A 16518-nucleotide genomic window follows, 5' to 3' on the forward strand; every position below is an offset into this window, starting at 1 on the left:
AAGGGTATTTCATATGTATGTCCAAAGCAATTCAAAGTAACTAAAATATTGAGTTGTAAGCCTTTGAAGTTACAAAAATACAATTTCTTTATATCGATTTGAAAATATTTCCCCCAAATGGTTTTTTTATCCTACAAAAGTCTCATGTGAACTTTGAAAGTTCAACTACACATAATGTCCTTTAATAATGAAGGGGTGTTGCCTATAGTTTCACAGAAAAGCATATTTTTTATGACAGGTTGTTCAGCTTGTCAGTGCTTTCTCAAGTCCTCACCCTTATTTTATTTTTAACTACAGAGTTATTCTGTGAGTTTATCTAAACTCTGTTTTGATGCCTCTTGGACTACTCAGTATCATGTAAGACTGAAATAAATGCTGGCAACTTTAAACATGCTTGTTATGATGATTAACAAAATCTTCAAAATTTTCATTAAGAAAATACCTTCACTTTTGCAGAGTGACCTGGAAAACTCCTTTGTAAAATTGCCTGAGTGTCCAATATACTTACGCTTTGTACTTTGTATTGGTTTTTGTTTTCCTTTGTAAGATGTATTATCATCTGCTAATGGAGAAGTTGCATAAAGAAATTTCTATTTCTCTAGGTAAACTCACTCAGAGTTTACTTTACACCCCAGTGTGTGGTGTTACCCGTTACATGCACTTTCTAGTTGAGATGTTGATTTTATCCAAGGCTGTCACTGATGCCCAGGGTGGGGTGGGACTTCAGGCCACTGAGTGCAACTTCTCTAGTCTGCAATGAAGAAGTCAGGCTCTGGTTGCCTAGACGCTCTCAGCATCTGGACACAGCAGGGTTTTTGTTTGCAGCTGGATGAGTTGTAAACCCACTGGTGACTCATTAAACATTTCACCTGAACTCAAATTTACAGAGCTCTGATCACCTGAATTATTGTTCCAATTCAAATTCTAGTAGCAAGATCTGTTAAATTATAATTAAGCTCAGAGAAGATAATAATAACTGACTTTTACTGAGTGGTGTGTTAAGCTCTTTTATACTTTATCTCATTTAATTTCCTCAGCCGCTTGATGTCATCAGTACTATCATTACCCACATTTTAAAGACAGGCAAATTAAGATGTAGAGAGGTTAAGTCACAATGATAGTCAGAGAGGCTAAGAGCCATTGCAGAATTAAATTGCAGATCCAGGACATTTACAAGGATCTGTTCCCCAAAATAGTCCTTAGCATTCCAGTAGAGTCAGTTAGCTTTGGCCAATTCAGGTTCAAAGCAGAAAAAAAAAAAAAAAAAAAAGCCTTTTAACCTCCTAACCAGAGATAATTTTCTGAAATGATCAGTTTAAAGATATTTTTGGATCTTTTGCTACAATCAGTAAGACAAAATCTTTGGCGTGATAGTTCAGATTCATCAGATTCATGACTTTTTAGTGATCTAATTAAAAGATCAATTGGAAAAGAGTCATTTTTATTATAACAGTTTTATTTTCTCTTTTTTGTCCCCATCTGGGAAAAAAAGAAGCAGCATTGTTAAAGAAAATACTTACCTATTAAGGTCTATTCTTCCACTTTCTTTTTTTCGAGGGCCATGTTGGACCAAACATTTATTAAGGAGTTTTCTCAGTATTATTCATAACATTTCTCTTCTAAATTTTATTTTTTGTAGCTTGGAAGGATTTATAATCTAGAGAAAATGAAGTATATTTCTTTCTCAAGTTGCCATTCACCATAGCAGAAAAAAATCTAATTCTAAATCATTTATTGGCTCCTAGGGATTTATTTGCATAAAAGGTTCTGTGTTGATATACAAGTGAAAATTCTTAATGACTAATACTTGAAGAAAATTTAAATTGTTAGTGGTATAAATTAATGCATATGGTTGCCAAGTAATTCCAGGAAAGCCATAAGGAAACTCCTGCCATATGGGGAATTCCATTAACTGCTAATGAAAACAGGCAAGAAAACAGCTTCTTATTTCTAGGGCATGGTGGCTCATGGACTGTTTCTGAGTGTTGGAGTTGTCCTAATAACTGGTCAAATAAAAGAAATTCCCAGAAATATGACAAGGATTTCTAGAAAAACATATGGGGTCAATAGGATCTGAGTTGAGCTGGAAGCCAGAGAGATCAAAACTGGTTTAATTCTGAGCCTGGGGACTACATAGAAAACACCTAATATACGATGTCAGACTCCAACCACAGTGAAAAGGAAAATGCTTCAGGAAACTGAAATTTTCCCTCACCTCTCGCCATTTTACAATTTTGTTAGTTAGTTTGTTTGTTTATTTTTGTGTTGCTATGAATTAAACCCAGGGTCTTGAACATGCTAAGTGGGAACTTGAACAGTGAGCTACAACCCCAGCCCCTTCTAAAAAGAAATATCAGGCTGGGGCTGTAGTTCAGTGGAAGAGCTCTTGTCTAGCATGTGCAAGGCTCTGGATTTAATCCCTGGCATTGAAAAGAAAAAATAAATAAATATATAAAAACAACAATACAGAATGGACTGATTTATATGTATAGTGAATTATGCAGTTGCCAATAGTGGTATGATTTCTAGCCTGCTGAGAAATTCCACTGTCCCCAAACCCCCAGGTCTCTCCCTTTTCCTGGCTGCATTGCTAGGATGCTCATTGACTCAAGATATTTTTTTTTCTCTGGGTAGAAAAAGTGAGTGATGAATTATCTTCTGTTCCTGAGAAAGCTCTTCTCTTCCTGCCTAGTTTGGCTAGTTTGCTGGTTTCATTCCTTAGCATAAGTCACTATTTGCCCATAATGTGTCTACTGTGCTGAAGTTAGAGGACTATTAATAGGTGTTGTGCAAAAATGTCCTTGATTGTATAAATGTGAAAACTCTTTTTAACCTATATGAATTGTTCAATCAAAACACATTTTTGCAGAGTATGATTAGTTACAGTGAGGAACAGAAATATGTTTATAGTGAGGCAAGCAGGTAACTTGGAGACTTTGGAGAGGCCTTTCTGGATGATAATTGTTTGGTTTATATATGAGGTATCCTCCAAAAGCTCATCTGTGAGACAATGCAAGAATGTTCAGAGGTGAGATGATTAGATTATGGGAGTTGTACCCTAGTCAGTGGACTAAACTACTGATGTGGATTAAATGGCTGATAACTGTTAATAGACAGGTAGGGTACAGCTGGAGGAAGTAGGTCTCTGAGGACATTTCTATGGTGTTTATATTCTGTTCCTGGTGAACAGAGCTTTCTCTCTTTGCTTCTTGTTTGCCATGTCCTGAGCTGCTGTCATCCACCATACTCTTTTTCCATGATGTTCTGCCTCACCTTCCACCTGGAGCTATGAAGTCATTGGACAGATTGAACCTCTGAAACCATGAGCCAAAATAAACTTGTCCTCCTATAGCATGTGTTCAGGTTGGGTTTGAACCTCAGCACTGCAAAAACAAAGCTCCATAGAGGCAGTGTGTTCAGTGCAGCCAGTATGCTTGGTTCTCATTCTGGCTGCTCCACTTGTTGCCTCTCTCTTCCTTCATAAAATGGTGACTGTGGTCTTACCTAGCTCTTAGGGTTGTATGAGTTCATGAAATGCTGGGTGAGCAGTGCTTATCAAAGTACTTAGGATACTGTTAGGTGTTAAAGAAGTGTTATTATTTAGAATTAAGCATTGTTTCTCTCCCTTGTATTATTAACTTCTAGAGAATCACAGGATTCTGAAACAGGTCAATTCTTCCAGAATTTAAGTATCCAAACCTTCATCATTTGTAGCATTTTATTTCATATAGAGAGATGTAGGCATTGATTCATTGGTTCTGATGGAGATTACATATTTCTGATGAACCTGAAAATTTTTCTGTTATACTCTCAGATCAAATCAAATCAACTCTGCATATGATTGTTTTCCAGACTAGCAAACAAGTACTTTTGAATTTGGAAGATAGCTTTGAAAAGCCTCCCTGTGTTGTATTTCATTATAAATATTGAAAATATTTTGAATGAAAAAAGACTATTTTCACCCAGAAATGTGGAAATTAAAAGGTTACTTTTATATGTGGCTCAGTTTAAAAAATATAATAGTTTTTTTTTTTATTATTGCTGACTCCTCAGAAAGAATAATTAGGTATTATATCTAAGGTGGAATGATTTAAAATTAAGACTGGCATAATATTTTAAACCTATAGACCTATACTATGTCATGTGACATAAGACTGGTGTAGGTAAAAATATTATAATTTTTTTAAGTTAACTAGCAAAACATGTTTTCTCAGTCACTCAATATGAATGAGTCTAGTTGGATAAATTAATAAAGAAACATGTTATAATTTTTCTGTACCAGTTAGAAGATGAAATAACTTTATAATAAATAAATATATAATATTTATATAATATATAACTATTATAACTTTTAAAATCACCAATTTTTAGGTGAGAAATTTTTTTAAAAATCATTGAATCATTTGGATAATTTATCCTTACCTAGATAACACATAGTTGATTAATTGGATTTATTTCTCTAGTCATTAGTTAAAATAGGAGAAATTTATTTATTTTTTCCTTACCTCTATGAAATATTTCAATGATGGCAAGTACTAAGACTTGAGAAATACCTTTGGAAAAGTCAAATCTTTCCAAGTTTAGGTTTTGACTAATCCTAGGTTATTGAAAACAAATTTTAATTATGAATAACTGACCAAATGAATATCTTCAACTTAACTCCAAGAATATGTACCCTGTGTAAATAGAAGCCTCTATAGAAACGAAAACATTGACTACAAAAGTAAAAAATACAGTTCTGTAATTATGTATTTTACATAACATTGGACAAAAACAACCATATTTTCCCATAAAATTGATCTTTGGCTCCCACATACATGCATATAAGTCATATGGGCTCAGAGTTCCAAAATACAGTCAGTGGCATTGGTGCTGCAGAGGAGGACATGGGCAGATTTGGTAGTGTCCTTGTTTACATATATGTTCACTTAGCTCACCTCATAATCTTCTCATGTAGTTGAGAGAAAAGCCAAGGACAGAGGAGGATGACAGTTATTTTAACTGACATGGAATTAAGGATTTTAAAATTCAAAAATCATCAAAACATTTACTTAAATGTCTCTCCAGTCTCTTTTCTGTTAACCCCCTTCTCAGAGTGGAACCCCAAACCCTTCGTAACCTTTAGAAAAGACACATGCCACTTCACTCCCTGTTTACCTGCTCTTGTGGCAGAATGAATGTCTTGTGTCTCAAATCGGTTTTCCAGCTTTCAGTTTTGTCTTTCTATACTAGTCACAGTCAGATGAGTAGCACTGTGATATAACTGAACACGACTTGACCAACGCAGTGGGACTAAATTGATCACTGCAGGACAAATCTTCAAAAAGAAATGTGAAAATTTATTTTTTCGTCTGTATGAACAAATACGTTGGGCTGATAAAAAGTAGATTCCTGAGGTGATCTCGTGTGTTGATTTAACAGGTACCTACTCTGGCTTTCCCATGCCTGGGTCTATCTTTTCCATATATACTGTTTCTTCCCAAAGTCTATTACACAAAACACTGAGGCTTTGATCTGCTTCACAATAGAAATGATAGGAATTGAAAAGAAATAAAGTATTTTGTATTGGAAAAAATCATGAACATTATTTTCACTTTTTAGAGCCTCACATAAATTGGCATTTTGTAAAAACACATTGCAGAGAAGACAAATATCTATTTAATTTTCAAAAACAATTGTTCCTTAGAACTGTTTGATTAATCAGCTTCTTCATTTTTAATTACCTGTTAAAATCCCTCAGGGCTAGTGTTCTAAGAAACTCATTTTAGGAAATGTGGTTCATCCATTTTCAGATATATGCATTCTTCACTTTTTAACACCTCTGAAATTGGAATTCTTTCTTAACATTTGATCATGTGATGGGGTCGATGAAAGATGGCATTACCCTAGTAGCTTTAATAATTCTGTGTGCTATACTGGTCATGACTGGGCTCAGCTGTGAGGACAGAAACTGAAAGTGACAGTGACATAAACAATGCAGACATTGATGTCTCACTAGCAAATCTAGAAGTGGGTTGTCCTGCAATGGAATTGTACTCAGTGGGGCTGAATGTCCAGACTTCTTTCTTCTTTTTGCTCCATTGCACAGGGCCTTTATTTCCAAGGTCATATGAGGGATCAACAAAATTGCTCCATGTCCATCTCTACTGCCCAAATTCCTGCCACTAACAAAAATCAAAATACCCAGAAAAAAACAGTGAAAGTCAAGAGCCAGTCGTCTCTTAAAGAAACTTCTTAACGCTTTTTCATAAGCTTGAAAATGGTAATAATAGCAGAGGGGTGTGGGAAACAGTCATTTTGCTGTCTTTAGAAGAGGTGCTAGGACCTGCCATAGAACAATCACTGAGTATTGATATTTACAAGATCATTGAAAATTACTCTATAATTAGAAACCAGAGAAATATCAAAGGATAAGTCTTTAAATGTTAAGGCATGAAGGCAAATATCATTGAAGACGAGAGTTTCATTTAGCCACTAGCAACCAGAAAATTAGCCCTTTCTTTTTTAATATCAAATAGTTTAGAAAAAATTCTTGATATTCATAGCCACTGACCTAAGACTGTAATCAGAACAGAGTTATATTTTCTGTTGCTTTATTTCAGTCTCAGATGTCTCTGATTATCCAATAAAAGTGGCACAAAAATGCAATTAGAGCTGGAGGGGGCAATCCGCATAATGGATTGTGTGTAGGTATAGGCTCAACAGTAAGGATGAACAGAGCTTATTCTGAGGTGGTTGAGAAAATTGATCAGTTTGTCTCAAGCTGCTCTCTGATTGCATTCTCATTACTCCTTCAGAGATTTTACTTTAATAAGATGTGGGAGTTATTGGAAACAATTTCTCCACTGTTTATCACTGTGTTTAATTCTCATATTTGTCCATAATATCTTTAAATTCTATTTTTAAATAAAAACATTAAAGCAAGGTAAATATTAAGTTTAATCACAAATTTGGCTAATACATACTTGAAAATATAATTAAATTATGATTGAACTTTTTTCAACATGACAATATAAAGAATTAAAAATTCTCACATGGAAGAGTGGAAATTTTACTTAAAATTAAATTGATATTTTATTTGAAACACCAATTTTGGAATTTCTTTCACTCTTAGATGGTTCTTTTGATTCTTTTCCTTTATTAAATTATCATTTGACAAAAATACAAATTGTGTAAACTTAAAAAAAAAAAAACCTATCATTCATTGAAATCAGATTTCTATTACCAGTTCCTTAGTTGTTATTTTGTAAGGCTTACCTTTATTTGTGAGTTATAAAAGCAATCTTATTTTTTAGAGGATTACAATATGTATGGAATAATGGGATATAAAATGTTCTCTGTGTTTAGTATACTAGATTATCTGATATCATAAAAGAAAAAGAATCTCAAGATAATATATGCCTGATCCACTTAAGTCCCAGAGGCTTATTTTTAGAAAAAGCAATATTAAATGATTGGTAAAAATCTTTAAAAATTCAATAGATGAACTTTATGAATTCATTGGGATTAGTGGATTCATAAATATATTTTCAATAAAAATGTCATTTTGAGTGTTATTTCTCTATGCCTTATTTTATTAAGAAGGATTACTCAGTCATACTTTTTATTTTTAAGGAATAAATCATAAAAGCAACAAATGCATGCTGATATAATAATTTAACTTAAAGTGCCTTCAGGGGAAAATACATTTTTAAGAGATGAAATTTACTGATATATATATATATATATATATATATATATATATATATATATATCTCCTATTATTATTATCAGATTTATTGTCTCCCATGTGCAAAGCACTGTGGTAGTCTTTGAATGTGGAAGTCACATTCTGAAGAACTTAATGCCACTGAAATGTGTATAAAGTAATAGTCATATCTTTATTGCTTCAGCAGAGCAGAAGGGATATATACTAGGTGTTATTAAATTGGAATTCTAAAGTAATAAAATAATAACTGATGCTCCACTTATTTTTGTGGAAACTTGAGGCAACTTCATGATAAATGCCTAAATGCACACTGATTGGTTGATAATAAAAAAAATGGGAAGGTATGTATATTTCTACCCCATTTAGAAAGATACCTTGGAGACAGAGTTTTTATCTCTGAAACTACTCTACTCAGAGCAATAAATTTGTTCTCCTCCAACTTTGAGGTTCTGTGTTATGGTCCATCTAATGGCATTAGAATCCCAAACACTTGTCTTTTTATAAAACTACTCTTTAAGTTATCATGCAGGGACTGTACTGTGATCCGATGATGTTCTTGGCACTTTATTCCATTATCTAAGTAGCAGTGTTTTTAATAATGGACTCAAGATTTAATAACTTTCTTATCAGGTGGTAATAGTTCTCTAAATCAAAACTGAGTGCTCCTGTTAATGTTAAAATTTATAAATTATTTTGGATGGATACCTTTTAAAGAGATATGTAAATTCTAAATCTTCCTGGCTTTAGACTTAGAAGCTATTATGTACTTGTCAGAAATAATTCCTTGGAAGATATCAGATCAGTAGCTTCACTTGTTCAATTTATAATCAGAAAACTTTTAAACAGGTAAAATTTTATCTTTTACAGACATTTTACTTCTGCTACAAGGTAGTATATCTTTGTATTTCTGATAAAGTAGAAAAATTATAGAAATGGAGAATGATTTTAAGAACTCTAAAACCTGGATCTAGTTCCAGAAGTAAGTCTTATTTAGCTTAGAGTCCTTAGCATGTCTTAGCTTTCAGAAATCAGTTACCTTATCCACAAAAAAGAGTCAACAATATTTGCTCTAATTATGCCACATAGGGCTGCTAAGAATATAAAAAAATAATGAATATTAAAAGACTTTGAAAAATTTTAAAGTACTCTCAAAAATTTATGAGCAAGCACATGTGTGTGTGTATGGGTGTGGACATGTAACCTAAGAAGAAAATTTAATAAACAAATCCTCCTTTGGTTTGATTTCTGATTTTTTTGGAAGTGAAAGTCATCACTCTCTAGTACAGTTTAGAAGAGAATATGGTATGGTGCTACAGATTTTGTTTGAGATATAAACAGAAAAAAATTTCATAACATTTAATGTGCAGTCTTGGAAAGACAACAATAAAGATTGACTCAGGCTTTTAACATGGACTTTTTGCACATTTGTTATTACACACTTAATGTCCTTTTTAATCTCCAAAAATTTAATAAACATCAACCAATTCATTTTCTTTTAGTTTCCCAATAACTGGTGTAGAATTGATGTGTTCCTTGGGGCTCCAAGTGTGTTAATAGGTAGTTGCTATAAGTGCATCATCTCAAAGCCAATTTCACCTCAGAATCACACTCACTCTCCAAAATGGGAGAGACAGAAAAGAAAACATTCTTTATGAGGACAAATTTAGAAAACCTCTTGTGGTCTTTCACATGGATGAACAAACTCTGATTCAAGATGACAGAAACTTTGGCTGAAATTTTTGCACTGCATGGTAACTCAGAAAAAGCATTCTATGTATTGTTCTTGTGATTTTGTATTATAATTCCACACACTGAATTGCCATTTTTAAACACAGAGTGAAGTAAAAGTTCTATATAATTATGCTTTATTCAGAAACTTGAATATACAAGAAAATTGAAAGTCAATTATAAGCTTTATTAAAAGGCATGATATCTTCTTATAATGGCTGTTGGGATGCATTTGAGAAAATCTGATTTATCTGACTTTCTTTCCTCTAGGCTTCTTTACCTGCCAAGACAGATCTTCCAGAATTTTTTATTGCTTCTTATAAGTGGCCTGGATGGACTCATGGGCCATTGGATCAAAAAAATTGTGCTGCATCCTGGGCATTTTCCACAGCAAGTAATAGTCATTTTAATTACTTCCTCATAAACTCCCTTTTCACTCTAGAGCCTAAGAGAGAGTAATTAAAAATGTTTTAAAATTAAAATATTTAAATATTAACATATGGTCAATTAAAATAAAACCATACTCTGGCAAGAGAAAACTATCTGAGGAATATAAGTTTTAGTCTAAAAATTGATCATTAACATCTAATTTTAGATACAGAATGAATTTAAAGTTCAACAAAGTAAAGTTGCCAGAATTTGTTCAATTTTTGAGAGTTAAAGTCAGATAATAAGAAGGGTATTAAGGTTCCTCTGCACCCATAGAATTATCTGTACTCCTGACATGAATATACACACCCTCACATAATTATTACATATTTTTAGTAAGTTCACCATATATGTATATATAAATATGCATATATACATATATATATATATATATGTATATATAGCTAAATATATATATATATATATATTTAGCTATTAGACTATTCTGAAGTAAAGCTTAGAATTAAATTATTTATTATTAAATTATCAAATATGTTTTTCCTCATCTGAAATAAAAATAATTCTGACTCTAAAGTGATATAACTGATGTTTAAATAAAATTAACTTACAGTTTTATATTAATGTTGATCCAAAAATGTAAAGAATACTTCTTTTATAGCTACTTTAATAGAAGTTCACAAGTCAACTAAATAAGTTACTTAGGCTCACCCTAAGATTTTATGTCCAAAATTATCCTCAAAAAAGTACTGATTGTATTTCAGCAATTTAAAAAAATTGACATGATGAGAACTGGACACTATCAAAGATCTTGTGTTCTAGGGTTTATAGATAATTTCAAAAGAGTGCTCAAAAACAATTTAAAGCACTGACAACATTACAAAGTAAATTCATAGGCTCTTGGAGCAGCCAGCTGTGAAGTAGGCTGACATCTTTGTCTATATGTCATTGCTTCATGGTATCTGTGAGTTACTCCAGAGATGCCTTTAGCAGAACTGGAGTGTTGGCCAGGCTCACCTCTGGAATGGCTGCATCTGTTAATTTAACATTGCTGCCCAGACCTCCTGTGTAAATGCTCTCTGGAGCTCTATTGTTTGTATTTACCAAGTTAGGGACTTTTCTAAGACCTGTTTCAGATGGGTTGGGAGAGATTTAATCATTTACATCATTTGCCCACTTATATTCATGTGGTTAATGACTTACACCTCCAAGGTGATATGTAACAACTTAGCCTTAAATTTAAGCTAGATTAGTATTTCTGGACATTTAAGGAAAGTTGTTAGCAGTGAAAACTGAGAGAGACTTGCTAGGCCGATTTGGAGGCTATCTTGGTATCTCTAGGTCACAGCTTCACAGATAGACTTAGCACAGGGCCAAGTCTAGATTGTCCTCCCACCTAATTCAAATAGTTCCCACAAAGACTATTTGAAATTATTTTTTGGTTTCAGAGTACTCAGTTTTGTATTTCATGTAGTACATATGGTAAATTGGATCTATTATATTTGTATGTGTGTGTTAAATTTTAAAAAAATGAACTAAGTTCTAAAGATATACAGAAAATTGTATCCGGAGGTAGAAGTTGAAATAAGAAAAAAATTTTAAAGAGAAACTAAAAGCTACAACATGGAATAAAAGAAAAACTTAAAGGATGTACATATATAGAAAAGGTTATGTAACCAAATAAAATTCAAGCATTTGACAGAAGCTGAAGAGGTAAAGGTGTTGGAATGGTGGGAGTTATATGTGCCACAGAGTACATTTGGAGACAGAATAAAACAAACAGGGAAAATAATAGTGTGTCTCAGAGGTAACATTCAATAAAATTTTTAAAAAGAGAGCAGAAAGCAATAGACTAAACTGAGTTATTCTTAAATTTTCTGACCTTTTCCAAGCATTTCAGGTAAATTTGGATGAAACTTTCAGTGAGATCCAGAAATGTCTATATAACATAGAGCAACAGATTGCATAACATTATTATTTAAAACACTTACCTTTTAGTGGAAATCTAGACTGATGTGGCTTGAGTAAATTTTAGAGGTCCTCCTTTTCAATCCTCCCATCTTATAAAGAGAGCCCAGTAGGTTAGGTGACTCACCTAGAGCCAAGACAGGAGACACGACTACTGTTGACACCATGAAGGTGTATTTTGAACAAATTAAATTTCACTAATATTTTAAAAAATTATATTTGATTCTGAATCCTGATAGTGAATGTCAAAGCATCAAAGGATTTCTATTTTCTTTTATGATACAAGGAATTATTCCCTTGAGGATTTCAGAAATATTAGTATAGTGCCATTTTCTCCTAATGAAATGTATCCTAGCATCCTCAATAGACAGAAATTGAGAAGGAAGTGGAGGTTATAGATTTAATACTTATTAAGCATATAAACTGTATTAGCAATTGCACTATGGAATGGTACACATGCTGTACCATATACAGAGATCCATTTGTAAATGCATTATTTAAAATGAATTATTTTAGAAAAAAACTTAAATTAATATTTTGAGGGGTTCCAGTGCACACATAATTCTTTTTTTTTTTTTAGAAAGAGAGAGAGAGAAAATCTTTACTATTTATTTATTTATTTATTTATTTATTTTGTAGATGGACACAACACAATGCCTTTTTTATTTTTATGTGGTGCTGAGAATCAAACCTGGGTCACGCCCGTGCTAGGCGAGCACTCTACTGCTGAGCCACAATCCCAGCCCCCACACATAATTCTGATGGAAAGAAAATTGACTTCCCCTGAGAAAAAAAAAGAATACAAAAAAAAAAAAAGAAAAAAGCTATCTGTTGGCTTTAACTAAGAGTGAGTAAGGGTTAGCTTGATAGTAAACATCAAAAATGATACTGTTATAGTTATCCAACAACAAAAAAATCTGTTTTTAAAATACTACTCACCCTAATTTTTTCATGGTCTCATCATTTACAATATCATGAAATCATGTTCAAAATGACGATATGTAGATTTCTGCTACTAGTAGGTTAGTTTTTCTAGTCTATTATTCTATGAAGGCAGAATTATATATATTTTTAATTCTTGCTCATTATTGTAATTTTTAAAGCTACCATGCTTTTGACCTAGTAGTGCTCAGTAAGTGTATTGAGGGAGGGATGAACTTATGGCTACTACAATGCCAAGGAATTATTTAAATAGAATAGTCAATCATAAATGATTACTGTGGTTCTCAATATAACTAGTAACATTAATTAATGTTATTAACAATGATATTAATATTAGTTAAAACTGTATTATAAATTATATAATACATATCACTAAGTATATGTAGTGTTGGACCACCCTCTGACAGAGGTTGAGGAGCATCACTAGACCAGCTAGTGAGTGTCTCCGGGCTGAGCGAGAGGGTAAGTGTTGCGACCCGGCCGCCACCCAGCCTGGCAAAAATCACACCGAGTTGGGAGTTGAGTCAGCTGAGATGGAGCAGCAACTCAGTTTATTGTGGAAGGAGAGGACTTATATAGAGAGAGGAGAAGGGAGGGACAAAGGCAGGGGCCAATCAGAGATCGGAGTGTCCCCCAGGTTGGGGTAGCCTAGGCACCCCAGTTACAGAAACAGAGCCCTGTTACCCTAGTTGCAGAAAAAGAGCCCCGTTACCCTAGTTACAGAAACAATACCCCATTAGGTATGTGTGTCCCGTTGCTGGGGAGTTATTCTTTGTGTTTGCGGAAGCCATATCTTGGGGCCATTCAGGCATGTATATGGAAGCCATTTCTCAAGCTCTAACTGTCACATACATGGAGAATCACAAAATCAGAATCACAAGACTGGGGATTTCTTTCCCCAGCTATTGCACTTCCGTGGTCAGCAGAGGTCCCAACAATGTAGTATCATATATAATATACATAATTACTGTAACTATATTATTGTGTGTCACTGACTAGTAATATTAATTAATTATAAGAGTTAATGATAGTTTTAAGTATATTTAGCTAAAAACATACTCACTTTGTATATAAAAGTGAAGTCTATGTTTACTGAAATAAGATTAAGATAATTATTTTCAACATATTACAAGCATAAAAGTGTGCTATGTAGCTTTAAGGTATTAGATAAATTTATAATAGTTTGAATTAGCTGAAGTATGTGCTCCTGGGTAGTTAAATTAGATATCAATTTAAAAAGGAAGGATTCAATTTACTCCAATATATCAAATTAACATGGGTGAATTTTCAGTTAATATTTTTACAATCCATTTTCTTAATTTCTCCAATTTACTTATATTCATTTAAAAATGTATTTAACCATAATTACATGCAAGATACCATGTCAGAGATAGAAGTATAAGTAACATATTGGCCTCAAGAAAACTGCCACTTGACAGATTCCTTAATGACAGGTTCAAAAGTATACAGAACATGAAAGGAACAAGTTAGCAAAGCTTTCAGTTTCCTAAGTTAAAGGAGTAATATCAATAGAATACAAACATCATGACTGAAATTATGTTGTTGTTGAACTGACTGAAATACATAGATCTATTAATGACATTTGTTCTTAATCTCAAATAATGTACAATTTTGAAAACTAAGGTTCCAACAGAAAACGATATGTGAATTACTAGAAACATCATGTTGTGTATCATTTGAGTATTAATCAGTATTCTATTTGAAACAGGTGTGGCAGCTGACCGAATAGCAATTCAGTCTAAGGGTCGATACACAGCCAATCTGTCCCCTCAGAATTTGATCTCGTGCTGTCCTAAGAACCGTCATGGATGCAACAGTGGAAGCATTGACAGGGCCTGGTGGTACCTGAGAAAACGTGGGTAAATAGCTGCCCAACACATGTTTCTAAGATTTTTATGAACGTTGTCTCAAGTGACAATAAGGAAAAATATTTTGAGATGTTTTTTTTACAAAAACAAAAAAGAAAAAAAATCTAATATATATATATATATATATATATGTATACACACAAATAAATTTTACTTTTAGATATATACTATATGTGGTATCTTCTGAGATAAGAAGCTATTGGAAATAGTTATTAAAGAATGTGTACATTTTTATCTAAATTAACATAAATTTTTCTTTTGACGACTCAAACAAGCTTTTTCTTCTTGCTGCTCTGCACCAAGTGGTTCCCGTGAGTTCCTTCAGAGGGACTGCAGTAATCAATGTTGCTGATTCCTCAGTTGTGCCTTTTAGTTAGCTAGGTCGATGAATAGAGATAAAATTGGAGGAAAAATTAGATTAAAAATCTCAGAAGAATAACACAAAAAAAGTAACTTAGAGTTGCTTCAGCTCATCAGTGCCATTACTATGTTCATCCTAGTTGGTGAAAATTCTCAGGTTGCAAATCCTTACTCTCACAGCTGACACCAGCACAGCACCATGTGGCTACTGGAGAGCTGATATGCTTCAGAGCTGATTATTTGGCTAAGGACTGCACCTGACAACTAGTAGAATGTGGAGTGACTCCCATTCTTTCACCATCCAGTCAGTGGCCTTAACTTGTCATACAACAGTTAGATGTTATGAAAGAGGGAAAGTGTCAGATATTGATAGGTAGCATTAAATTGTTAACATTTTTTTTCATGTATTTTGCCTAATAAAATGGTGATTTGAATGGGCAGCTTGGGCTGAAATTTTCCTGGTGTAGTAGAGTTTGACTGGCTTCTGTTTTATGCTATGATAAAGATAAAAGTTTTTCAGGAGTTTCAAAATATAAATTATTATTGAGATCAAATTAAATCTCATTGTATTAGTCTGCTTGTGCCCTCATAACCACATGTCAGAGTCTGGTGACTTAAACAGGGATTATTTTGTCTCAGAGACTGCAAGGTCCAAGGTCAAAGTGCTGGATTATTCAGTACAAGGCAGAGATTCTCTTCCTGGCTTGCAGTTGTTCACTTTCTTGAAGTGTCTTCACATGGTGGTGAAAGAGCTCTGGTTATTTCCTTTTTCTTATAAGGGCACAGAATCCCATCCATGAGGGTCCCACACTTAGGCTCTCATTTGAATTAATTATGTCTCAAAGGGGCAACACCAAATGCCATCACATGGGCCTTACAACTTCAACATATTAATTTTAGATTCACACAATTCAGTCTATACCACTCAGCATTTAATATAAATGTAAATGTGGCATATTTTATGCTTTGTTTTCATCATGTTTCTTGCTGAGATTTTCATACTCTGTTGGACACTGTCACATTTTTTTGAACCAATTTTAGTGGATTTTTAATGGTCATTTCAGCATTAAATATATATAAAATCAGTTATGTAATTTCAGTTCCCTTACTATCGACCTTTGTATTCAATAGGATTATATTATATTTGGAATCAAATAATTTGCACTTTGCTAAGTTCACTTTCAAAATCAGAAATCAAAATATTTAAAAAATTTTTTGTGCATCGTGTTTATCTCATAAGTTTCTACTTTAAATGTTATATAATTGTTATACTATTTCCCCAAAGTATCATGAACTACAGATATATAATCATTAAAGTCTTATGAAAGATAGTATCTGTAACTTAAATAAAATATCAACAAACCATAAAAAAACCCTTAATTCTTAAATGTACATAATTTATCTGTAAATAACCAAAGTGATTATTTTTTCATATCTAATTAGACTCTTCTACATTATTATACATAATTATAATCTATATTTTAATATTACTAGCAGCTTTATAAATGGCTACTTTTCATCCTCAGGTAATCCTAT

General features: G+C 32.9%; 1 protein-coding gene across 3 annotated transcripts in view; it reads left to right on the forward strand.

Moving 5' to 3' along the window:
- Tinag (tubulointerstitial nephritis antigen) overlaps window positions 1-16518 on the forward strand; it is a 75397-nt gene that overhangs the window by 19293 nt on the left and 39586 nt on the right. For all 3 annotated transcript variants that reach the window (XM_058573390.1, XM_046426716.2, XM_046426715.2), the window contains exons 5-6: window positions 9707-9830; window positions 14463-14613. In XM_058573390.1, coding sequence (XP_058429373.1) covers window positions 9707-9830; window positions 14463-14613 — 275 coding nt within the window. The remainder of the gene's footprint in view (window positions 1-9706; window positions 9831-14462; window positions 14614-16518) is intronic.

The sequence above is a fragment of the Marmota monax genome, unplaced genomic scaffold (assembly GCF_021218885.2).
Source record: "Marmota monax isolate L192 unplaced genomic scaffold, Marmota_monax_Labrador192_F-V1.1 WCK01_AAM20220418_F8-fsc00247, whole genome shotgun sequence".
NCBI lineage: Eukaryota > Metazoa > Chordata > Mammalia > Rodentia > Sciuridae > Marmota > Marmota monax.